We start from the raw sequence: 27,256 nt of genomic DNA, 5'->3' as shown, positions 1-27,256 counted from the left end.
GACTTGGGCCATCTTGTACTGCTTTTCCAGGCCATAGCAGAGAGCTAGATGGGAAATGGAGCAGCCAGGACTCGAACCGGCACCTGTATGGCATGCTGGCACTGCAGGCGGCGGCTTTACCCACAACGCCACAGTGCTGACCCCTCCAGAACTTTTAAGACTCAAGTTTGTCAATGATTTTTTCCTCAAAAATACTATATTCATTGTTACTGTATTCATATTTGACTGCTTTCAGGCAGAGAGTTATCATTTAGGTTTATTGATGATTATTTCAATAAAGAATTTCTAGTTGTATGTATTGTTACTAAACTTTGATACAGTAATTTCTCATAGTTAGATATATAAAGGACCTGAAAAATACAGGAAATAATACAGGAAAATATACAGGAAATAATACAGGAAAATAATCTCAGGGTTATAAACACTCAAGGGTTTATAAAATATGGAGCTTTTAGATGTTAAACTGTTTTTAATATGTGAATATATTCCTACCCAAGTACTGAGATGTTTCAAATGTTATCTCAAAACTTTGAGAGTTTAGTGAAAAATATTTAACATAGTAATAAAATATGATGAAAGGAATATTTACCAAGCATTTCCTGTGAAACAAGAATGATGCTAAATATTTTACATATTTTATTTAATTCTCATTAAAGCCATAAAATGTTGGTTGGTAGTATCCCTTTTCAAAATGCTTGGGACCAGATGTGTTCCAGATTTCAGATGTTTTTTGAGTTTTGTAATATTTACATAGATTTACCAGTTCAGTATGCCTAATATAAAAATAAAAAACCAGACATTTTTTGAAAAGATTTTTATTTTTATTTATTTGAAAGTCAGAGTTACACACAGAGAGAAGCAGAGGCAGAAAGAGAGTGAGAGGTCTTCCATCCACTGGTTCACTCCCCAATTGGCCGCAACGGCCAGAGCTGCGCCCATCTGAAACCAGGAGCCAGGAGCTGCCTCTGGGTCTCCCATGTGGGTGCAGAGGCCCAAGGACTTGAGCCATCTACTGCTGTTTTCCCAGGCCATAGCATAGAGCTGGATCGGAAGTGGAGCAGCTGGGGCTTGAACCAGTGCCCACGTGAGATGCCGGCACTGCAGGCGGTGGCTTTACTCACTATGCCACAGCACTGGCCCAACCAGACATCTTCTAAAAAATGAGTGCTCAACTAATGCTATTACTCATTGTAGTTCAGTGGTTTAGAAAGGTTAAATTGCTTAGTATCACATAGGTACTTATTTGGTAAACTAAAACTCAATTCCCAGCCATATGTCTGTAGTGTTAATGATTTAACTACTGTATTCTCTTTTAGTACCAGTTGTGGAATAAATACAGACATAATCTGAGAGAAATTAATTATAGAGCATGCACTCAAGAAGGGATTTAACTCAATTTAAAAAAAACTCAGTATGGCCGGCGCCGTGGCTTAACAGGCTAATCCTCCACCTTGTGGCGCCGGTACACCGGGTTCTAGTCCCAGTTGGGGCGCCGGATTCTATCCCGGTGGCCCCTCTTCCAGGCCAGCTCTCTGCTATGACCCGGGAGTGCAGTGGAGGATGGCCCAAAGTCCTTGGGCCCTGTACCCGCATGGGAGACCAGGAGAAGCACCTGATTCCTGGCTTCGGATCAGCGAGGTGCGCTGGCCGCAGTGGCCATTGGAGGGTGAACCAACGGCAAAAAGGAAGACCTTTCTCTCTCTCTCTCACTATCCACTCTGCCTGTCAAAGAAAAAAGAAAAAGGAGAAAAAAAAAAAGTAAAAAAACTCAGTAGAAAGTGGACAAGTTATATGACCAAGCAGTTGACAAATAAACTACGAGTGGTGAATGAACCTGAAAAGATGGTCGGATTTTTACTACTTATCAGAGCAATGCCTAGTAACAGTATTGTGAGATAACATTTCACACCCATCATATTGGTAGTAAGTAAAGTGACTGATAGTTAAAAAACATAAATGACTGACAAATACACAAAAAAAATGTTCAATATTGCTAACCATTCACAGAATTGCAAATCAGAAACACAAAAAGGTATCATCTCAGTCCAGTTTTGGCTGTTGTCCAAAAGAAAAAAAATAACAAATGTTGGTGAAGGTAAGGATAAAAGGGAACTGTTACACACTGGTGGTGGGAATATAATTAGTAGAGCCAAAATGAAGAATAGTTATAGAGATCCCTCAGAAAACTAGAAGTAGATCTACTGTTTGATCTGGCCATGCCCCTTTTTGAATATATATCTAATGGAAATGATGTCAACATATGAAAAAGATCCCTGCACCTTCATGTGCATTACAGCACTATTCACAATTGCCATGATAGAGAAGTAATCTAGGTGTCCGCCAACAGATGAATGAATAAAGATGTGTGTGTGTGTGCATATATGTATGTATATGCAACATAGTTGTAGTCTACCATAGAAAAGAATGAAATCCTGACTTTAGCAGCACAATGGGTGGAGCTGGAGATCTTTATATGTTAAGTGAAATAAGCCAGACTCAGAAAGATAAATTCTGCATGTTCTGTCTCATATGTGGAAGTTAATAATAATATATTATGTTATTATATATATTTTATCTTATTTTAAAATAGTGATTGCTAGAAGCTGGGAAGGGTAGAAGGGGAGGCTGGTTTTTGGTATTTTGTTGCATGGTAGGATAACTATGGCTCATGATGATATAAAATATCCTGTATAAAGAACTGGAAGAGGGGCCTTGGAAGACTCCAATCACAAAGAAAAGATAGGAAACAAAGGCTTACTGTCTGAGGACATTGGCTGAAGCTATGTATATGAGTTGAAAAGTTAGATGGTATCCTTAAAATGTGAAAATATTACATATTAATCTAAAGGTAAATTTTTTTGACCAGAAAGTATTGGAGGATATAGATTTAAGGAAGGTTTCCTTGCGGGAATTTAACTTTCTATAGCCACTTTGTAGAAACTGTCAGTATGAGGAATTGTTCAAGTTGTGCATTCTCACAGTTTAACTGTCTACTTCAAGTTAAGTGAACACTTTCAGCAACAGAATAAAAATGAGGTCTGGGGAACCTCTGTGGCAAGAGCAGTTCCTTTAAGGTCCTTTTAGGGATCTTTGTGAAAACTCTTTTTATAGCAATAGCTTGGTATTGCTTGTTTTTTCATTCATTCTCTTCTGAGTTTCCAGTAGAGTTTTCTAGAAGCTACTTTGCAACAGATTAAATACATGAACATAAATGATAATATAATTGCCTTTAAGTAAGCCAGACTCTAAAGATATTTATGAAAATGTAAAATAGTACCATTACTCTCACTAATTTATTTTTATTTCATTTTAATATTTATTTATTTGTTTGAAAGGCAAGGTTACAGAGAGAGGGAAAGAGAGATAGAGAACCCTTCAATCTGCTAGTTCGCTCATGCAATATCTACAACAGCTGGGGCTGAGCCAGGCTGAAGCCAGGAGCGAAGAGCGTCTTCTTGGTCTTCCATGTGGGTGGCAGGGGCCCAAGTACTTGGACCATCCTCCACTCCCTTTCCAGGCACAGTATCAGGGAGCTGGTTTATAATTGTAGCAGCTAGGAATTGAACTGGTTCCCAAATGGCAGCTCCAAGACAAGACTTTTTGATATACAAATGCTGGTTTGCTTTCAGGGCTTGCTTTCTTGTTCCATGACAAAATATTCCCATTTTTCTTTGGCCCCTCGTATACATATAGGCTCTACTTAACTACCTTAACATTACCCCCTCAAGAGAAGTAACTCATAATGTAATGGGCGTAACATGAATGAAGGTCCATTTTCTTCAGGGCTAACGTATGGGCATACAGCTGCTTGTGGATATTCTTCTCTTACTGTCTGTTGTTTAGTGTTCAGAGGTGGCATGGTAAATGATTGTCTTGTGCAGTCCAGAGGGCTGGTTCCATTGTCCAACAGGATAGGCTGGAAGCCCTGCCTTACATCCATCTGGAGCTGGGTGGCTTTTATTTGTTGGTGTAGTCAAGGAGAGTTCCTTGCCAATGCACCAAGATATTGAAGCCAATGTGAACCCCAGGAACATATTCTCTTGACCACAAAGTATGAGGTCAATGAATGAACAAGAAAGCGAAGTTTTATTTAAAGAGTAAAGAGACAGAACTCTTGCTAGCCAGAAGGGGAAAGAGAGTGCCCACTAATTGATTTTTGTTTCAGAAAACAGTAGTTGTTTTTCATAAAAATATTTGTCAGCATGTTTTGGGATTATTGTGAATTAATAAATATTTAAAAATTTAATTATAATCTCTACTATTTTAGCTATTGGTATGTATAGTAAAATAGATAAAATCTGTTTGATCCTTGTATAATTTTTAAGTCCAGACTGACCAAAATGTTTTGGAAACTATTGTGTATGTCTATAATGTAATCAAGACATTGCCCTCAATCAGTGTTCATTAATATGGACATGAAATCAATTCTATCAGTATATATTAGTAAAATAAATTGGTATATATATATAATATTTGTGTTTTTATATCTGAATCAAGCAGTGTATGTTTTATATGCCTTATCAGTGCCAACAAAGTGGAATTGTTTGACAAACTAATTTTTCTTGCAAATGTTGCTTAGAATTAGATTTTAGTTAATATTGTATATCTGTTAACATTGACTTTAAAAGGCAGAAGAAGTAGTGATAGCATACACTACTCTATTTGACCAGAATACACAACAAGCAGAACAGGACATCATCTTGTGGAATGTATGATATCTTTAGGCACATTATACTGTTTATTGAAAAGAAGGGAGCTACATTTAGTTTTATCTTTGTATGTATACTTCTCTTAAGTGTTCTAAACAGTTAACTTTTTTTCTCATTCAGTGGGTTTTTGTATCTGGGCATTTATTCTCATGATGACACTTGTGGTGGGAAACTTGAAATGGATCAAAATTCTTGAATTAGAAATTGATTCTTTTTTAAAAAGAAGATTTATTTATTGATTTGAGAGGCAGAGCTAGAGAGAGGCGGAGGCGGGGATGGGGGGCCTGTCTTTGATCCACTGGTTCATTCCCCAAATAGCCACAATGGCCAGAGCTGGGCCGATCCGAAGCCAGGAACCAGGAACTTCTTACGGGTCTCCCACATGGTTGCAGGGGTCCAGACACTTGGGCCATCTTCTGCTGTTTTCCCAGGCCATTAGCAGAAAACTAGATGGTAAGTGGAACAGCTGGACCTTGAACAAGTGCCCATCTGGGATGCTGGCACTGCAGGCGGTGGCTTTACCCTAATATGCTGTAGCGCCAGTCCAGATATGATTCTTAATATTTCCGGTAGGTATGTTTTATAAAGTCTGCTTGAAAAATTAATTAACCAATGCTGAACCATTGCTCATGGAGATATATAGGGTTAGGTTCCTGTGAGCCTCTGGTGACAATGTATTTGTCAACTGATTGAGACATAACTTTGTTTTATGTGCATTTCTGTTCAGACACCTTATTTAATGTATATTGTTAATTCTTTAACATTGAAATTATGGGCAACACCACTATAACTCAGGTCTAAATGAAGCTTATCTAACACATGTGTAAGTGTTGTTTCTGTAAGGTACATCACGGCCACCTTGTGCTTAGGAACAATAGATAGCACTGGAGCACTATGCTTAGAGACCCTTTTAAGCTGTGACATCACTGACAAAAATGACAAAAGCATGGCACTTAGTGGACTGTGAAAAAGATACTTACCAATTGAGAGCTGAGACAGCGTCACCTTGTTTGACCTCACATGAGAACACATGCATTCAGTACTCATTTTGCCTTTCCATGCATGTCCACTACTGACTACACAAGTGCCACAACTGTTGATTTGGGGATTATAAACTTTAGTGAGTAGTTGGATTTATAAATAAGGAGGCTGCAAATAATGAAGATTTACTGTATCCCTTTACAATTCAGTAGCCAGAACTTGGACGCATTACCTGTTCTTTCAGTAGCAATGGCCATGGGGCATGAGAGGTTTTTCTAGTTAAAACAGTCAGGATTAAATCCCCCGGTGCTGGCAGCCTACCCTGCAATCATGAGCTCTCTCTTTTCTTTTCTCTTCTCTTCTTTTCTTTTCTTTTCTTTTTTTCTTTTTTGGATTTATTTATTTATTTGAGAGGCAGAGTCACAGACGGAAAGAGGGAGAGACAGAGAGAAGTCTTCCATCCACCAGTTCACTCCCCAGATGACCACAGTGGCAGGAGCTGGGCCATTCCAAAATCAGGAGCTGGGAGCCTCTGCCAGGTCTCCCACCTGGATGCAGGGCCCCAAGTACTTGGGCCGTACTCCACTGCTTTCCCAGGCCACCAACAGGGAGCTGGATTGGAAATGGAGCAGCTAGAACTCAAACTATGTGGGACGCCAGCACCACAGGCGGAGGCTTAACCTACTGCGCCACAACACCAGCTCCTCTCTGCTTTCTGACTCAGCCAGTCACAGTTCTCTGGTTAGGCAGGAACAAGGTGATTATTGGGTAAATAATGAATAGTTACTACCCTGTGTCTTATCATTTTCATTGTTGTTAAAAGAATGAATCCATGAATGAATAGCAGGGCCATTTGATAAAATAGCCTTTGATTTCTGTCATATCTCATTTATTAAATATTTCTTTATTTCTGTCTAAACTGAAAAAAAAAAATGGCCCAAAATCAAAGTAAAAGCTAAAACAAGAGAATAAAGAAGCTTTCGGGGCTGGCCCTGTGGCTCAGTGGTTTAAAGCCCTGGCCTGAAGTGCCGGCATCCCATATAGGCACTGGTTTGAGTCCTGGCTGCTCCTCTTCCAATCCAGCTCTCTGCTATGGCCTGGGAAAACAGTAGAAGATTGCCCAAGTCCTTGGGCCCCTGCACCCACATGGGAGACCAGGAAGAAACTCCTGGCTCCTGGCTTCGGATCAGCGCAGCTCTGGCCATTGCGGCCATCTGGGGAATGAACCAGTGGATGGAAAACCTCTCTTTCTGTCTATACCTCTCTCTGTAACTCTTTCAAATAAATAAAATAAATCTTAGCAAAAAAAAAAAAAAGAAAGAAAAAAGTTTTACTTTAGTTGGGTGAACTTCAAATTCATGTAAGTCAAAGAAAATTATAAAATATGAAAAATATCAGAAAAAGGCTCAGTAACATCTGACAAATGTTTTTCCTCCTTTTAATATCAACTCTTTTTCTGAAATCAATTTTAAATTGTAGAATATGTTAAATCCAGAAATATTAGTCTTTTGTATATAGTATGATGATATTGATTTCACTCTTTTTTAAAAAGTTTTATTCATTTATTTTAAAATTAGAATTACAAAGCAGGGAGGAGAGAGAGAGAGATTGATCTTCCGTCCACTGGTTTACTCCCCAATGCCTGCAACAGCCAGAGCTGAACCAGGCTAAAGCCAGGAGCCTGAAACTGTATCTGGGTCTTCCATTTGAGTGCAGGGGCACAGACACATGGGCCACCTTCTGCTGCTTTTTTCCCAGATGATTAGCCGGGAGCTAGATTGGAAGTGGACCAGCCTGGAAGTGAGCTGGTGCCCATATGGATTTTTGGCTTTGAAGCATTTGGTTTACCTGCTATCCCAAAATACCAGTTCTGTTTCATTCATTTTAGTTGTCAGCTTTTCATGTTATCAAAACTAAGAACATTCCTAACATTATTTGTAGCAAATGTCAGTTAGAAATCAGTCATTAAGGTATAATTTAATTCTAATTTAAATTTTGTTGAAACAAAGTTTGTATTTATTTTTCTAAACATTGGAATATATTGGAATTAAAATTAATCTGCCTATTTATCTGCTTGTCCCTTTCTCTCCATGCCATACTTTAAACCAAAACCAGTGTAACATAGTTAACCAATACATGTTTCCTGTTCATTAATGTTTATGCTTCGTTGATTATGTAAGTAAAGTCATATTATTTTATAACACTGGGAAATGGAAAAAATGGAAGCAGGAAATCACTCCAGTTCATATCAGTCAAGGAAAAATTTCAGCATTTTGGTCTATTTTTTTCATACATTGAAAAAATTTAATTTTAGAAAATATGTATAATGTGAAAAATCCTAACATTTTAAGAGCTTATTATTATATTATTATAAGTATATATAAGTATATATAAGTGTTATATATAATATATAAGTATTATATAAGTATATATAAGTATTATAAGTAGCTTATTATTATATTATTATTAGGTTAAAGTGACTTCAGGAACAGAAATGTATCATCTGTAGTTGCAGAGCAATAAATGAAGCAGCTAGAGTTAAGGGGTTGTTATCTTAGATTGTTTTCTGCATGGTTTACTTTTTTTTTTAAAAAGATTTATTTATTTATTTGAAAGTCAGAGTTACACAGAGAGAAGAGAGGCAGAGAGAGAGCGAGGTCCTCCATTCGATGGTCCACTCTCCAATTGGCCACAATGGCTGGAGCTGTGCTGATCCAAAGCTAGGAGCCAGGAGCTAGTTCTTCCAGGTCTCCCACGCAGGTGCAGGGGCCCAAGTGCTTGGGCCATCTTCTACTGCTTTCCCAGGCCACAGCAGAGAGCTGGATTGGAAGTAGAGCGGCTGGGTCTCGAACTGGCACCCATTTGGGATGCCAGTGCTTCAGGCCAGGGCATTAACCCTCTGTGCCACAGCGCCGGCCCTGCATGGTTTACTTTCTGTGTGTTCTTTACTTGAGAACATACTGAACCTGAATACAAATTTTAGGGAGAAATTTTCTTTTTGTATGTTTCTAATTCCCTTTTTTGTGAATTTTCATCTTTTTTTTTTTTTTTTTTTTGACAGGCAGAGTGGACAGTGAGAGAGAGAGAGACAGAGAGAAAGGTCTTCCTTTGCTGTTGGTTCACCCTCCAATGGCCGCTGTGGCTGGCGCATCTCGCTGATCCGAAGCCAGGAGCCAGGTGCTTCTCCTGGTCTCCCATGGGGTGAAGGGCCCAAGGACTTGGGCCATCCTCCACTGCACTCCCGGGCCATAGCAGAGAGCTGGCCTGGAAGAGGAGCGACCAGGACAGAATCCGGCGCCCTGACCGGGACTAGAACCCGGTATTCCGGCGCCGCTAGGTGGAGGATTAGCCTGTTGAGCCACGGCACCGGCTGCATTTTCATCTTTTTTCCTATTTTTCCTAGGCCCTTTTAAATGTTTGACACTCTTATCTTTCCTTTTTGAACCTACTATAAGCAAAAATTTCTGTTCCTAAAATTCTCAGATGGGTGGAGAAAAGTATGCTTATCTGATTAAAGTAATTTATACTAAGTTGCAAAGGACTTGTGTTCATTGTATTTTGGAAGAATGTCTACATTTCATCACAAGATGTTCTGAAATTCAATAGATGTTTGATAAGTAGAGTATGTGAAGATGATAGTTTGGGGCCATGGACAGCCTTCTTTTTTTTTTTTTTTTTAAAGTTTGACATTGCTTTATTTATTTATTTATTTATTTTACAATTCATTTATTTATTTTTGTTTACTTTAAAGGCAGAGTTACAGAGAGGTAGAGGCAGAGAGAGAGCATACCGCGTGCTCACCATGACCAGACAGGTGTGAAACCATTGCACTAACCTCTATTAACTTCCACTTAATGACTTTTAGCAGATAAAGATTCTCTTTATAAAAACTGAGAATTTATAATTAATTGTAATACACTGACAGGTGTAACATTTCTTGTCTCTTAAGGCCTTGTAAGGTTTCTTACTTTGGGACTAGGTCAGCATGGTAGTCATTTTGTATCAGCTTACAGTGTCATTTAGTTTTGGAACAGAGAAAATGAGTGATTTGATATTTCATTGTTTCCTGTTTACAAGAAGACTTGAAGCAACTTCTAGTTAAAAGTTAAAGGAAGGGCCAGTGCTGTGGCCATAGCTTGCAGTGCCAGTGTCCCATATGGGCACACTTTAAGTCCTAACTGCTCCACTTCCTATCTAGGTCCCTGCTAATGAGCCTAGGAGTGTGGAAGATGGCTTAAGTGCTTGGGCTCCTGCATGCACATGGGAGACCTGGAAGAAGCTCCTGGCTTCTGGCCTAGTCCTGGCCCATCCCTCTTCCAGAGGATGAAAAATTTCTCTCTGTATCTGCCTTCCTCTCTTTCTCTGTAGCTTTGCCTTCAAATAAATAAATAAATAAATAAATCTTTTTTTAAAAAAAGTTAAAGGAAGTAATGTTTGTGATTATAATACAGAAGAGCACATTTTTGCTTAAATTAGCATGCAGAATAAGATGATTCCTGGCCTCTGAAATGGAGAGATTGCTACAATTAGATAATGGCTTTTGGTTTTGTCCTCACTGAAGTTAATATAGAAACATGGTCCTCTTTTTCTTTTTTAAAAAGATTTATTTTATTTATTTGAAAGGCAGAGTTAGAGAGAGAGAGAGAGAGAGAGCAAGAGAGAGGGAGGTCTTCCATCTGCTGGTTTACTCTCTAAATGAACGCAATGGCCAGAGCTGAGCTGATCTGAAGCTAGGAGCCAGGAGCTTCTTCTGGGTCTCCCATGCTGGTGCAGGGTCCCCAGGACTTGACCATCTTCTACTGCTTTCCCAGGTCATAACAGAGAGCTGGATCAGAGGTGGAGCAGCTGGGACACGAACCAGTGCCTTTATATGCTGTGTGATGGTTGTAGTGTCAACGTACATTGTTAAAAGAGTCTGCTTTCCATCTTGGTCAAAATCAGATTTTCTTTCTTCCTCATGTTTTTATTATTTTAGATTTCAGGAAGACTTAGAGAAATTGAATACATCTTTTACGTGACCAGCATTGTGTTACTAGACTAGGCTGAACAGGGTTTATATTTAGAAACGCATGTATTATAACTACAACAAATCCCTCTTTAGCAATTCATTTTGGTCATAGCTTTCTTTGGTCAACTCCTATGTGCTTTTCCAGAAAAACAAGCCAGTTATACTTTCATATTTACCCTTATGTTATCAGTTTTCAGTTATTAACTGTCAGAGTGACCTACAATATGTAATATGCAAAACCTTTTAAAGAAATACTGTTAATATGATCAAGTTTAAATCTGTGCTCTTAGGAAAATGTTAATTTGTTCCTTTTTATAAGCATTACTTGCACAAAGCAAACAGTGTTAGGAGTTGTAATTGCCTTTTAATGTTATTGAAGATTTAATAGTCTCCTGATTTTAATTTCCACAAATTAAATCTTCAAAAATATTTTTTTATTACTTCAAAGTTAGACTCCTTGAATTAGATTACTCTGAAGTCAATGATTCTGATCAAATTAAAAATAATAGTGTTAAAAGTAATAGCAATAGAAACTTCAATGAATGTAACTTGAGTAGTGAAACAATTAGGATATCAGTTAAAATTTGAAATTAAAGCTTAGTGGGGCCGGCGCTGTGGTGCAGCGGGTTGAAGCCCTGGCCTGAAGCACTGGCAACCCATGTGGGCGCCGGTTCTAGTTCCTGCTGCTTCTCTTCTGGCCCAGCTCTCTGCTGTGGCCTGGGAAAGCAGTGGAGGACGGCCCTGGTCCTTGGGCCCCTGCGCCCACATGGGGGACCTGGAGGGGGTTCCTGGCTCCTGGCTTCGGATTGGTGCAGCTCTGGCCGTTGTGCCCATTTAGGGAGTGAGCCACTGGATGGAGGACCTCTCTCTATATCTCTCTCTGCCTCTCCTCTCTCTGTCTCTACTTCTTTCTGTAACTCTGTCTTTCAAATAAATAAAATAAATCTTTTTTAAAAAAAGAAATTAAAGCTTAGTACTGTTGGTGCATGTGTGTTTCTAAGAGGCGGTACTAGTAAATCATATGCATAAATGGATATGGCTAGATTTGTGGTACTTGTAAATTCTGCTTTTTTTTAAAAAAAAAATATTTGAGAGACGAAGAGTTCCCATCTGCTAGTTTACTCCCCAGATGACCCCAAAGACCCTGGTTGGGGTTGAAGTCACTAGCCAGCAACTCAGTGCAGGTCTTTCATGCGGGTAGCAGGAGACCTGATTAGTTGAGCCGTCACCACTGCTCCTGTCTTAGGAAGGTCTGTGTTAGCAGGACCCTGAAGTCAGTAGCAAAGACAAGTATTGATTCCAGGTACTCTGGCTGTTAGACCAAATGCCTGCCACAGAAAAACATTGTTTGATTTAGCATAGAAAGAAACAAAATTATCTTACACAGTTTGAAAATGTACTCAATAACCTCAGGTTTTTTTTTTTTTAAAGATTTGTCTATTTATTTGAAAGGCAGAGTTACAGAGAGAAATGGAGAAACAGAGAGAAGGAGGGAGGGAGAGAGAGAGAGAGAGAATCTTCCATTGTTTCACTCACCAAATGGCCACAACTGCTAGAGCTGAATCAGTCCAAATCCAGGAGCTTCATCCTGGTCCAAGTACTTGGGTCATGTTCTGCTGCTTTCCCAGGCACATTAGCAGGGAGCTGGATTGGAGGTGGAGCAGCTGGGACTCGAACCAGTGTCCATCTGTGATGCTGGCATTGCAGGTGGTAGCTTAACCGCTTAACCCACTACACCACAATGCCAGCCCCAACAAGCTCAGCTTTAACTCTGTGCTAGATAATGTGCTTGACATGTATTAGCAGGTACTTTATAAAAGATTTTTTTTTTCATGTAATATGCATAGTAGTCTTAATAGTTTACAAAGGAGAAACTTCCACACAACCTGTGTGTACTGATGGTCCTCTTCCCCACTTAATGCTGTATAATTGTTCAGACCTGGTTAAGGCCACTCTTAGGATCATTGGTTACTATCCTCAACCTGTCTTTTATGACCTTGTCTAAATATGATCAGAGTCAGGGAACTTGGAAGGCTTCCATAGCCTTGGCAACTCATGACGACAGCCTAGGGTGGTTACTGGCGCCATAAACTAGAGTGTCAATTTGTTGGGTCAACAACAGGAGCCACTGTGCGCTTGCTCCTGATGTGGGATCTCTGTCCTTAATGTACTGTACATTTTGATTTAATGCTATAACTAGTACTCAAACAGTATGTTTCACTTTGTGTTTCTATGTGGGTGCAAACTGTTGAAGTATTTATACTAAATTGATCTTCTGTATATAAATAGAATTGAAAATGAATCTTGATGTGAATGGAAAGGGAGAGGGAGCGGGAGAGGGGAGGGTTGCGGGTGGGAGGGAAATTATGGGAAGGGGAAGCCATTGTAATCCATAAGCTGTATACTGGAAATTTATATTCATTAAATAAAAGTTAAAAAAAAAAAAAACAAAGGAGAAACTTCCCACTTCATGAAGGAGGACATTGAGGCTAAAAGAGGATGCAAGTTTATGCTGCTAGCAGGGTGGGCTTGGACTGGAGATTTTGAAATCTGAACTGCTAAACTGCTTTACTTCTTTTTCCTGTAGAACAGTCCTACAATCTTCTCCCATTTATTCTTGATCAGAAAGTAACTCTTACTTTATATGATTTTGTGTCTTCTGGGGTCTGTGGCCCTTCTGGAAATATGGTTGTGTGTTATTGTTCATTCTCCAAGTGTGATTTGTTGATCTGTCCTTGACTGTGATCTCCTGAAAGCAGGAACTGTGTTGCCTTCTCTGCAGTCATCCACGCAGGGCCTCATGTCGTGATTTCTTAAGGGCCAACTGGGAGGTATGATGCCAGGGAACTATATATTCACTTTCCCTGAAATAGTAACCATTACTTTTTTTGTTTTGTATTTTACGTGTTAGAAATGTGAAATAAAGTGATAAGGAACATAGATAAATGAGTACAAATTAGTTCTATTTTTCTACATTATGAATATACAGTTTTTTAAAAAAGATTTATTTATTGTTTGAAAGTCATAGTTACAGAGAGGCAGAGACAGAGGCAGAGAGAGAGATCATCCACCCGGTGGTTCCCTCCCCAGATGGTCCAAATAGTTGGAGCTGAGTTGATCAGAAGCTAGGAGCCAGGCCCTTCTTCTGGGTCTTCCACTTGGTTCAGGGATCCAAGGACTTGGACCATCTTCTGCTGCTTTCCCAGGAGCATTAACAGGGAGCTGGATCGGAAGTGCAGCAGCCAGGACTTGAACTGGCGCCCTTTTTTGGATGCTGGCACTGCAGGTGGTGGTTTTACTGGCTACACCACAGCCGGCCCCATGAATATATGTTATTTTGACCACATTGCTGCTTTGTATTAAAAACCATGTAATAGGTGGGTGGTGGATATGAATCTTTTTAATTTTCAAAAGGGCCTTTGGATTCAAATCAACATAATACTATTTTGAAACAGATGTGTAAGATCCTTTTACTGTATTGTTCTAAATATTCATGCCAAAGGGAGATCTTATGTTTAGCATTTTTCAGTGCATTCTGTTTAGTTTGAGTAACAGTGATTATACTACTTTTGGTAGAATAACATAGTTTTATTTGAGATAATTTCTTCCTCACAGTGTGGAATTTCATTTGTTTCAGAAATTTCTATGGGAAAGAGCCAAATACTTGACTACATGACGTTAACATTTTTAAAGAATCAGAATTTTAGATTTCAAAGATATTTACAAATATAAAATCTTTGGAGATATTTATGTAGTCTCTGTTTAAAAATTATATCTAGACAGTTACTTTTTGGCTTTCTTCATTAAAAAGAATACATTATTCTTCATGTATTCTGTTTTATTTTTAAAGATTTATTTATTTGAAATGAGTGGAGGGAGAGAGAGGGAGAGAGAGAGACAGACAGACAGACAGATATCAATTGCTGGTTTCCTCTCCAAATAGCTCTGACAGTCAGATCTGGGCCAGGTAGAAGTCAGAAGCCAGGAACTCCATCCAGGTTTCTCACATAGGTGACAGGAGCCCAAGTACTTAGGCTGTCTTCTGCAGGGAGCTGGATCAGAAGTGGGGCAGCCAGGACTCAAACTGTGAAATGGGATGCTGACAAGTCTGCTGCTGTGGAGTAGTGGGTTAAGCCTCTGCCTGTGGCACTGACATCCCATATATGCACTGGTTTGAGTCCCGGCCACTCCACTTCTGATCCAGCTCCCTGCTAATGGCCTAGGACAGCAGTGGAAGATGGCCCAGGTGGTTGGGCCCCTGTACCCATGTGGGAGACCTGGAAGAAATTCCTGTCTCCTGGCTTCAGATTTTCTCAGCTCTGGCTGTTGTGGCCATTTATGGAGTGAACTGGGGGATGGAATACCTCTCTCTCTCTCTCTCTCTCTCTCTGTAATTCTGCCTCTCAAACAAATAAGTCTTTTAAAAAAAAATGGGGTGCTGCCATTGCTAGCAGCGATTTAACTTGGTATACCATAATGCTGACCCCTGTGTATCTTTTTTAATTTATTATATTCATTTGAAAGCGGAGTTAGAGAGAGAGAGAGGGAGAGGGAAAGAGAGAGATCCTGCATCTGCTGGTTCACTCCCCAGATGGCTACAACAGTGAGGGCTGAGCCAGAGTGAAGCCAGGAGCTCCATCTAGATCTACTCTGGATGGCAGGGGCACAGATACTTAGGCCATCTTCTGCTGCTTTTTCCAGGCCATTAGCAAAGAGCTGGATCAGAAGTGGAGTATCTAGGACATGAACTGGCACCCATATGAGATGCCGGCATATTGAATTTCATGTGGGGAGATTAGGAAGTGAAATTTTTAATCTAAAAGGGAATCTGTATACTTAAATTTATGTTAAAAAGAACAGTAGTAATAGTGATAGTGAATGTACTTACTACCACTTACCTAATGCTTAAAAATGTTTAAAATTGTAAGTTTTATTCATGTATATTTTGCCGTAATTTGAAAAAAGAACAGACATTATGTAAATATCTCACATTGAAGGTGAGAAATCATAAGGAACCATCCATATGGAGTGAGCATAGCATATTGGCTTCAATATGTTGATTTATGTTTTCTGTCAGCTGTATACAATTGTGTATCTCACTCTTCTCCTAATGTGGAATTAATTTTTTTAACAGGAAGGAAAAGCTGATGCGATGCTCTCAATGCCGAGTTGCCAAATACTGTAGCGCTAAGTGTCAGGTAAGAATGCACAGCTGTGTGTAAGTGAAACCTTCACATTACCGCCTCTTAAATATGTCCTTCATAGAACCTGGGAGTCTATTTCTATTTCTTTAAATCTTTGGCTGACTTTGTTTTCTTTTTCCTTTAGTGTTTATTAAAAGATTTATTTTATTATTTATTTGAAAGACAGAGGTACAGAGAGGCAGGGGAAGAGAGAGAGAGAGAGAGAGAGAGAGAGGAATCTTCCATCTGCTGGTTCACTCCCCAATTGGCCACAACAGCCAGAGCTGCTCCGTTCTAAAGCCAGGAGCCAGGAGCTTCTTCTGGGTCTCCCACGTGGGTGCAGGGGCCCAAGGACTTGGGGCCATCTTCCATTGCTTTCCCAGGCCACAGCAGGGAGCTGGATCGGAGGTGGAGTAGCCGGGACATTAACTGGTGCCCATATGGGATACTGGCACTGCAGGTAGTGGCTTTATCTGCTATGCCACAGTGCCAGCCCCTTTCCTTCATTTTTAAAATTAATGTATGTACGAGATTGGGAATTGTGGTAGCTACTATGTGAAAGGAAATGTCTGCTGTCCATTTTTTGCCCCAATCTCAAACCCATGTATATTTGCAGCATTTTCTTGTGTAAACACATTTGTTTGTCTATATTCTATGTTGAAAAAACAGACATAGATTATTCCTGCACAAATTCTTATATCTAGATTTTCTTATATCCCTTCATCTATTTAGAGTTATATTTTGTATCAGCCCAAATGTTACATTACTGAATGCACCATAGTCATAATTTCTTCATTAATGAATGCTTACATTTTCTTGGTATTTGCTTCTGATACAACCAGGAATGTGGGATTTAGCCATGAGCAGGGCACGAGAACCAGGGCAGAGAATCTGAAACAATTTACCCTCTTCAGCTGTTTTTCAGAGACTGCAAGAAAGCTTAGCTTGCAACATTGCTTCTTGAAGAGGTACTCTCTTTTGGGAACCACCTTCATACTGTGTTCTTCACTTGCCCCAAGTAAATAAAGTTTTCCTCTTAGCAACTCTGGAGGCTGAATAGTGAGACTCGCAGTGAATGGACCCCATTGTGTCCACTAACACTACTAATGGTGTACTCAGCATCAATTTTTAAAAAAAAAATTAAAAAATTTATTATTTTTATAAAGATTTTATTTATTTGAAAGTTAGGGTTACAGAGAGAGAAGGAAAGACACAAAGAGAGTGAGAGATTTTCTAATTACTGCTTCATTACACAAATGGCCTTAAGGACGGGTGCTGGGCAAGCCAAAGCCAGGAGCCAGGAGCTTTATCCAGGTATTCCACATGCATACAGGGACCCAAGTAGTTGGGCCATTTTCTGATGCTTTCCCAGGCATATTAGTAGGGAGCTCAATCAGAAGAGGAGCAACTTTGACTAGAACTGGCATCGACAGCGGATGTCAGCATTGCAGACTGTAGTTAAACCCATTGTGCCACAACTCAGGCCCATCCTGCATCAATTTTTACACATTTTTATATATTTCTGCATCTGAATTGTAGGGTAAATTCTTCCTAGTCATATTAATTAGTAAAAGATTATGAAGGATCTTCAAAAATTTCAAGAAACTGAACATTATGAAAAAATTATATATGAATTTCTAAAAATTTTTTGCACCAAAATACAGTAATTTTTTTTTAAAGATTTATTCATTTGACAGAGTTACACAGAGAGACAAGGACAGGCAGAGAGAGAGAGAGGTCTTCCATCTGCTGGCCCACTCCCCAACTGGCCATAGTGGCTGTAGCTGCGCCAAACTGAAGCCAAGAGCCAGGAGCTGCCCCCGGGTCTCCCATGCAGGTGAAGGGACCCAAGGACTTGGGCCATCCTCCACTGCTCTCCCGGGCCACAGCAGAGAGCCGGATGGGAAGTGGAGCAGCCGGGACTAGAACTGGCACCCACATGGGATGCCGGCACTGCAGGGGGCGGCCCCATCCACCACGCCACAGCCCCGGCCCCTACACTGATCTGTTAATTTCATCTTTCTATTAATTTTCTATTAATTTCTATTAATTCTATACAATATATAGTTGTATATGCATTTTGAATTTTTAAAGATACTGTCAAATTGCCCTCCAAGACTTTGAGTTAATTACAACAAGTACCATTAACACCTGAATTCTTTAAAGGATGTATAATTAATACTCAGCTTGACCTTTTCTTCCAACCTATGATTAACCATTTAGTAAGAAATCTAATTATGGTCCAATGAATTACATTAAAAGTTCTACTTGGAGGTTTTGTGTCTGTGTCATCTGCCCCTCACTATTCACCCATCCTTTTTGTTACTTATTTTGTGTGTAGGTGTGTATGTGTGTATTTGTGCACACACATGGAGTTCCTTCTTTTAGGTCTAGACCATGCTTATCCGAGTGATATTCCATCTCACTTTCTGCTTTGAAAGTAACTTATTCAGCATATAAATAGATTTTTTAAAGATTTATTTATATATTTATATATATTATATATTATTTATATATTTATATATTTGAAAGTGACAAAGGAGAAGGAGGGGAGAGAGATAGAAACTTCCACCTGCTGGTTTATTCCCAAAGGGCTGCAATGTCTGGGGCTGATTTGGACTGATGTTAGGGGCCAAGAACTCCATCCAGGTCTCCCATGTGGGCAGCCGGGGCCTAAGTACTTCTGCCATCATCTACAGGTAAAAAAGCAGGAACCTGGATTGGAACTGGAGCAGCTGGGACTTGAACTGCACCCTGACATGGGGTATGATATCGCCTATGGTGGCTTAATCTACTGCAACACAATACCAGCCCCAAATTAAGTGATATTTTTATAAAATAAAGTATAGGGGCTGGTGCTGTGTCATAGTGGGTAAAGCCACTGCTAGCAGTGCTGACATCTCAAGTAGACACCGGTTTGAGTCCTGGCTGGTCCACTTATGATCCAACTTCCTGCTAATGCACCTGGTCCAAGTCCTTGGGCCCCTGCACCCACATGGGATACTCAGAAGAAGCTCTTGGCTCCTGGCATCAGCCTGGCCCAGCCTTGGCTGTTGTGGCAATTTGGGAAATGAACCAGCGATGGAAGATCTGTCTGTCTGACTGTCTCTCGATTTCTCTGTAATTTTGTCTTTCAAATAAATAAATAAATCTTTTAAAAAAAGAGTCACAATGGTGGAATTGGGAGGGAGCTTACTGCTCTAGTCTAGGGGAAGATAACTAAATAATATGCAGAGAATGCAATTTCAGGACAGTTACGGAGAAAATGGCAGAGGAAACTCCATGCACATTAGAGGGATGTTGTGGACCTATGTGGAGGTGTAGACCTGCACAGCTCAGGACCCCAACAGCTGAAAGCCTCAGTATAAGCTTTGGAATGAGGTGAGAGCAGGCTGCAGCAGCCCAAGCCCCTGGCGATAAAGCTGTGGGAAGAGTCTGGTGTTAAGTCTAGTTTGGAGCCCTGTGGGGGACAGTGTACCTGCCAACCTAGAGGCAAAACAAAGTGGGTAGGTTTCTCTCTCCGTGACTGCCTGGCACTAGCATCCCGGAACCAGCGGAGAGAGGGCGGACACAATTTTGGACATTTGCAACAGCTATGCAAGCTCTTGTCCATGCTCCCAACATTCAGCAAAGAGGAGAAGCCTGAATCTGGCTGGGAGAATTGACAGGGACCTGGGAGATCGTGACTGTGTGCTGGGACCATGAAAACACTGTGGCTACATGGGAGGGCTCAGAGTGTGGCTGGGACATTGAACAGTCACTGTGGGCAGCTCCACATGCTTGGGGCTCCCTGATTCCCTCCTGAGGGTCATTGCTGCAGGATCTGGATTCACACTGAGGACTGCATAGATCCTTTTTGTAGTTCTTGTGGCAGCACAGATGAAAATGTACCAAGTGGGGCTAGCATCTAGGCATTGGTCTCCTTTGAGGAGAAGAGGCGAGCATGAGACTAGGTCAACAGACCTGAACAAATCTCCCTTCTGATTAAAAAAAATAAATAAATAAAGATGAGATTTACCACATCCAACTTGGGTGTCACCCAAGATACTCCCCTCACCATGGAACACTGAACAGAGCTCTCTGACCACATCTTGTACATGGCTCTGGGAATTCACTTTAAGAACAGACAATCCAGGTCAGCACCTGGCTCCTGGCTTTGGATCAGCGTGATGCGCCGGCTGCAGCGCGCCGGCCATGGCGGCCATTGGAGGGTGAACCAAGGGCAAAAGGAAGACCTTTCTCTCTGTCTCTCTCTCTCTCTCACTGTCCACTCTGCCTGTCAAAAAAAAAAAAAAAAAAAAAAAAAAGAACAGACAATCCACTAAGCCACAGAGGCATAGTTCAAAGATAAAAACCGTCACAAGGAAAAAAATACCACCAGAAATGCCTAGCAATAAACACAGCAATTCGAGAAACAAGAATAAGGAAACAACATGATGCCCTCTAAAGAATACAAAACTTCAATACTAGAATGTGAAGATGAAGAGATTGATGAAATGCCAGGAACAGAATGCAAAAAAATGATTATAGGATTACTTAGAAGTAATCAGAAGCAAATTCATGAGCTAAAGAAATCTGTACATGGCATAAATGAAAATTTTTCACACGAAATTGAGACTTTAAACAGAAATGAAAATGAAATATTAGAAATGAAGAATTCAATAGAAAAAATTAAAATATGTTTTAAAGCCTTACGTATAGACTTGGTGATGCAGAAGAAAGAATATCTGATTTATAAGACAAATCTCTGGAAATTTTTTTTTTTTTTTTTTAATTTTTGACAGGCAGAGTGGACAGTGAGAGAGAGAGACAGAGAGAAAGGTCTTCCTTTTGCCGTTGGTTCACCCTCCAATGGCCGCCGCGGTAGCGCGCTGCGGCCGGCGCACCACGCTGTTCCGATGGCAGGAGCCAGGTGCTTCTCCTGGTCTCCCATGGGGTGCAGAACCCAAACACTTGGGCTATCCTCCACTGCACTCCCTGGCCACAGCAGAGAGCTGGCCTGGAAGAGGGGCAACCGGGACAGGGTCGGTGCCCCGACCGGAAATCTCTGGAAATTTTAATAGCAAAAAGAAAAAAATAAGAAAACTAAAAATGTGTTGGAGATTTATGGGATACTATCAAATGACCCAACACATAGGAGCTTCTAAAGGCACAGAAAGAATGGATTAGAAGACCTTTTTAGTGAAATAATTACAGAACACTTAGCTAATATGGAGAAATAAAGGGACATCCAAGTACATGAAACACATAGAACTCCTCATGGACATGACCAGAAAATATCTTAACTACAACATACTGTAATCAAACTCTCCACAGTAAAACATAAAGAAAAAATTCTAAAATGTGCTCGAGAGAAAAGCCAGATTACTTTCAGAAGATCTGCAATTAGACTCACAGCTGACTTCTTGTCAGAACTCTACAGACTAGGAGAGAATGGCGAGATATATTCCAAATATTAGGAGAAAAAAAACTGTCAACCCAGAATACTAACAGAGTACTCTGAGTACTCTGCAAAGCTCTCATTTATGAACGAAGGTGAAATAAAGACCTTCTATAACAAACAGAAGTTGAGAGAACTTGTCACCACTCATCCAGCTTTACAAAACATGCTTAAGGATGTGCTACAACACAGAAACACTGACACAATGTCATTACTATGCAAGAAGGTGAAGGCAGAAAATCTCCCAGTAAAAGAACCAAGGAACCCCAAAGTAAACAATAGGAATATTTTTGGGAAAATGGCAGGGCCAGGCCATTACTTATTTTTTTTTAAGATTTATTTTTTTATTTATTTTCCTTGAAAGTCAGAGTTACACAGAAAGAGGAGAGGCAGAGAGAGAGAGAGAGAGAGAGAAAGAGGTCTTCCATCCTATGGTTCACTCCCCAATTGGCTACAATGGCCGCGCTGCACTGATCCGAAGCCAGGAGCCAGGAGCCGCCTCCATGTCTCCTATGTGGGTGCAGGGGCCCAAGGGCTTGGGCCATCTTCCACTGCTATCCCAGGCCATAGCAGAGAGCTGGATCGGATGAGGAGCAGCTGGACTCAAACTGGCACCCATATGGGATGCTGGTGCTTCTGGCCAGGGTGTTAATCCACTGCGCCACAGTGCCAGCCCCCCAGGCTGTTACTTATCAATAGTCACCTTGAATGTAAATGGCTTCAACTCTTCAGCCAAAAGATACAGACTGGCTAAATGGATTAAAAACAAACCCCATCTACCAGTGCATGACACTGTCTCTAGGAAAGACCACATGCTAAGCCATAAAGCAAGTCTCAGCAAATTCAAGTAAATGGAAATCATATCATGCACATTCTCAGACTAGTGTGGAATAAAGCTGGAAATCAACAACTCAAGAATCTCTAAAACATTTGCAAACACATGGAGACTGAACAACATGCTCCTGAATGAACAGTGTGTTATTGAATAAATCAAAAGTTAAATCAAAATATTTCTGGAAATGAACGAAGACAAAATACAACATATCAAAACTTATGGGATACAAGAAAAACAGTGTTAAGAGGAAAGTTTATAGCAATTAGTGGCTACATGAAGAAATTGGAAAGGCACCAAATAAATGAGCCATCAATGCACCTCAAAGACTTAAAACAAACAAACAAACAAACAAACAAAAAAAAAACACAGCAAACCAAAACCAAAACTAGGAGGAAAGAAATAACTAAAATTAGAGAAGAGGTAAATGAAATTGAAACAAAAAAAGAACAAAAGATCAGTGAAACGAAAAGCTGTTTTTTTTTAAATTGATACACCGTTGGTCCAGCTAACAAAAAAAAAGAAGCAAAAAAACCACCACTGGGGCCAGCGCTGTGATGCAGTGGGTTAATGCCCTGGCCCGAAGCGCCAGCATCCCATGTGGGTGCCAGTTCGAGTCTTGGCTGCTCCACTTCCAATCCTGCTCTCTGCTATGGCCTCTGAAAGCAGTAGAGGATTGCCCAAGTCCTTGGGTCCCTGTGCCCATGTGGGAGACTGGAACAAAGCTCCTGGCTCCTGGCTTCGGATCAGCACAGCTCTGGCCTTGCAGCCAATTGGGGAGTGAACCATCGGATGGAAGACCTCTCTCTCTCCCTCTCTCTGCCTCTCCTCCCTCTGTGTAACTCTGACTTTCAATTAAATAAGTAAATCTTAAAAAAAAAAAAAAAAAAAAAAAAACCACCACCACCACCCACAACAACAAAAAGTGGGATAATACTCAAATCAATAAAATTAGAGATGAGAAAGGAAATATAACAGCCACCACAGAAATAAAAAGACTCATGAGAAATTACTACAAAGAGCTGAATGCTAAGAAATCAGGAAACCTAGAAAAAATGGATAGATTGCTGGACACATACAACCTACCTAAATTGAATCGCTGATAAAGTCCCTCCCAGGAAAGAAAAGCCAGGAACGGATGGCTTCATTGCTGAATTCTACCAGACATTTAAAAAAGAACTAACTTCAGTTCTTCTCAAGCTGTCCAAAACAATTGAAAGGGAGCGAATTCTTCCAAACTCCATCCGTGAAGCCAGCATCACCTTAATTCCTACCTGAAAAAGAGCAGAGAAAGAGACTTATAGATGAATTTCTTTGATGAACATAGATGCAAAAATCCTGAACAAAATACAAATTGTTGAACACTTTACTTAGTATGGCATACATAGAAGCTTATTTTTCCTTAACAATTAGTTTAGTAAAAAATTTACATATTAAGAATAAAATCCAGGGGCTGGCACTGTGGCTCAGTGGGTTAACGCCCTCGCCTGAAGCCCCAGCATCCCTTATGGATGCCAGTTCAAGACCCGGCTGTTCCACTTCCTGTCCAGCTCTCTGCTATGGCCTGGGAAAGCAGTAGAAGATGGCCCAGTCCTTGGGCCCCTGCACCTGCATGGGAGACCTGGAAGAAGCTCCTGGGTCCTGGCTTTGTATCGGCACAGCTCTGGCTGTTGCGACCAACTGGGGAGTGAACCATTGGATGGGGGACCTCTCTCTCTCTCTCTCTGCCTCTCTTCTCTGTGTAACTCTGATTTTCAAGTAAATTAATAAATATTAAAAAAAAAAAAGAATAAAATCCAGAAGACACAAAACAATATTTGGTGAGTATGCTTGAAACTGGTTTTCTTTTTTTTTTTTTTTGACAGGCAGAGTGGACAGTGAGAGAGAGACAGAGAGAAAGGTCTTCCTTTTGCCGTTGGTTCACCCTCCAATAGCCGCCGCGGTAGCGCACTGCGGCTGGCGCACCGCGCTGATCCGATTGATCCGATGGCAGGAACCAGGTGCTTCTCCTGGTCTCCCATGGGGTGCAGGGCCCAAAGACTTGGGCCATCCTCCACTGCACTCCCTGGCCACAGCAGAGAGCTGGCCTGGAAGAGGAACAACTGGGACAGGATCGGTGCCCCGACCGGGACTAGAACCCGGTGTGCCGGCGCCGCAAGGCGGAGAATTAGCCTAGTGAGCCGCGGTGCCGGCCTGGTTTTCATTTTTTTTTAAACTATCCTTTCTCCAGGGATTGATTTTAGCTCCTTTGTCAAAGATTAGTTGGTTTTAGATGCATGGATTGATTTCTGGGGTTTCTATTCTGTTCTACTGATCTACATATCTTTTTTCTGTGTGTGTGCCAGTGCCAGGCTGTTTTGTTTATAACTACCCTGTAGTATGTCTTGAAATCTGGTATTATGATACTTCTGGCTTCATTTTTTTTTTTTTTTTTTTTGGTTTATGATTGCTTTAGCTATTCAGGGTGTCTTGTGTTTCCATACGGATTTTAGCATCATTTTTTCTAGATCTGTGAAGAATGTCATTGAATTTGTATGTTGCTTTAAGTAGCATGGACATTTTGATGACATTGATTCTTCCAATTCGCGGACATGGAAGATTTTTCCATTTTTTTTGGTGTCTTCTGTTTCTTTCTTTAATGTTTTGTAATTTTTGTCATGGAGATCTTTCGCCTCTTTGTTACATTTTTTCCAGGGTATTTACATTTTTTTGGTTGCTATTGTGAATGGGACTGATTTTACAAGTTTTTTCTCAGCTGTCACATTGTCTGCATATAAAAAGGCTATTGTTTTTTGTGTGCTGATTTTATATCCTACCACTTTACCAAACTCTCGTATGAGTTCCAGTGGTCTCTTACTGGTTCCCCTGTTTACAGAATCATATCATCTGCAAACAGGGAAAGTTTGATGTTCTCCTTTCCAATTTGTATCCCTTTGATTTCTTTTTCTTGCCTAATGGCTCTAGCTAAAACCTTTAGGACTAGCCTGATTAGCAGTGGTTGAAAGTGGCCCTACTTTTCTGGTTGGATCTTAGTGGAAATGCTTCCAACTTTTCCCCGTTCAATATATTGTTCACTATGAGTTTGTCTCAAATTGCCTTGATTGTGTTGAGGATTGTTCCTCCTATACCTAGTTTGCTCAAGTTTTAATAATGTAAGGATATTGTATCTTATCAATGTTTTCTGTGCATCTCTTGAGAAAATCTGGTTTTCATTCTTCAGATTGTTAATGTGATATAGCACATTTATTGATTTGTGAATGTTGAACCAAACCTGCATCCTTGGGATAAATTGGGTGAATGATCTGTCTGATATGTTGGATTCAATTAGCCAAGTATTTTCTTGAGGATTTTTGCATCTATGTTCATAAGGGATATTGGTCTGTAGTTTTCTTTCTCTGGTCTATCTTTTTCTGGTTTTGCAATTAAGGGGATGCTGGCTTCATAGAAGGAGTTTGGGAGGATTCCTTTCCTTTTGACTGTTTTGAATAACTTGAGAAGGATTGGGATTAGTTCTTTAAAAGTCTAGTAAAAGGCTGGTGTTGTGGTGTAGTGAGTAAAGCTGCCTCCTGCAGTGTCGGCATCCTATATGGGTGCTGGTTCAAGACCTGGATGCTCTGCTTCTGATCCAGTTCTCTGCAATGGCCTGGGAGAGCAGTAGAAGATGACCCAAGTGCTCGGGCCCCTGCTCCCATATAGGAGACCCAGAAGAAGCTCCAGGCTCCTGTCTTCCCATTGGCGCAGCTCCGGCCATTGCGGCCATTTGGGGAGTAAACCAGTGGATGGAAGATCTCTCTATGCCTCTCCCTCTGCCTTTCAAATAAGTAAATCAATTTAAAAAAAAAAAAGTCTAGTAGAATTCAAGAGTAAAGTTATCTAGTTCTGGGCTTTTCTTTGTTGGAAGGGTCTTTATTACTAAGTCAATCTCAATCTTGATTATTGGTCTGTTTATGTTTAAGTGTCTTCGTTCTGCAATTTTTTTAAAGATGTATTTATTTATTTGAAAGAGTTACACAGAGACAGGCAGAGAGAGAGAGAGAGAGAGAGAGAGAGAGAGAGAGGAAGGGAGGGAGAGGGAGAGGGAGAGGGAGAGGGAGAGGGAGAGGGAGAGGGAGAGGGAGGTCTTCCATCTGCTGGCTTCACTCCCCAATTGGCTGCAACTGCTGGTGCTGCTCCTATCCAAAGCCAGGAGCCAGGAGCTTCTTCCGGGTCTCCCACACAGGTGCAGGGGCCTAAGGACTTGGGCCATCTTCCACTGCTTCCCCAAGCTATAGCAGAGAGCTGGATCAGAAGCGGAGCAGCTGGGCCTTGAACCTGTGCCCATATGGGATGCTGGTGCTTCAGGCCAAGGTGTTAACCCGCTGTGCCACAGCATTGGCTCCCTGTTCTGCAGTTTTGACAAACTGTGTGTGTTTAGGAATTTATCCATTTTCTCTAGATTTTCCAATTTGTTGCCATATAGCTGTTGTAGTAATTTCTGATGATTCTTTGAATTTCTGTGGTATCCATTATACATCTCCTTTTTTCATCTCTGATTTTATTGATTTGGGTCTTTTCCCTCTTTTTTTTTTTTTTTCAGTTTGTTGGGCTGATGAATTATCAATTTTTTTTTAAAAAACCAACTCTCCACTTCACTGATCTTTTATATTGTTTTCATTTAAATTTTGTTTATTTCTGCTCTAATTTTAACGATTTCTTTCCTCCTACTAATTTTGGGTTTGGTTTGTAATTATTTTTCTAGGTCCTTGAAATGCATCAATAGATCATTTATTTGATCACTTTCCAGTTTCTTGATGTAGGCACTAAACGCTATTGCAGTCAACACTACTTTGGCTGTATCCCATAAGTTTTGTATGTTGTATTGGCAATTTCATTTGTTTCTAGGAATTTTTTTATTTCTCTTTTGATTTCATCTATGACCCTCCATAAGTTCAGCAAGGTGTTGCTCAGTATCCATGTTTTTGCATATTTTCTGGTGATTCTTAAGTTGTTAATTTCCATCTTCATTCCATTATGGTCAGAAAACATACATGGTGTGATATAAATTTTTTTTTTTTAATTTGCTGAGACCAGCTTTAAGGTGTAGCATATGGTCTACCCTAGAGG

At 40.4% G+C, this 27,256-nt stretch overlaps 1 protein-coding gene across 1 annotated transcript in view; it reads left to right on the top strand.

Annotated features, from left to right (window-relative positions):
- Nucleotides 1–27,256, top strand: part of SMYD3 (SET and MYND domain containing 3) — an 805,331-nt gene that overhangs the window by 165,898 nt on the left and 612,177 nt on the right. The window contains exon 2 of the mRNA XM_062211394.1: nucleotides 15,833–15,896. Within this exon, the coding sequence (XP_062067378.1) occupies nucleotides 15,833–15,896 (64 nt within the window). The remainder of the gene's footprint in view (nucleotides 1–15,832; nucleotides 15,897–27,256) is intronic.

The sequence above is a fragment of the Lepus europaeus genome, chromosome 14, assembly GCF_033115175.1.
Source record: "Lepus europaeus isolate LE1 chromosome 14, mLepTim1.pri, whole genome shotgun sequence".
Classification (NCBI taxonomy): Eukaryota; Metazoa; Chordata; class Mammalia; order Lagomorpha; family Leporidae; genus Lepus; species Lepus europaeus.
The sequence above is the reverse complement of the archived record's forward strand: the minus strand, read 5'-3'. Positions and strand labels throughout refer to the sequence as shown.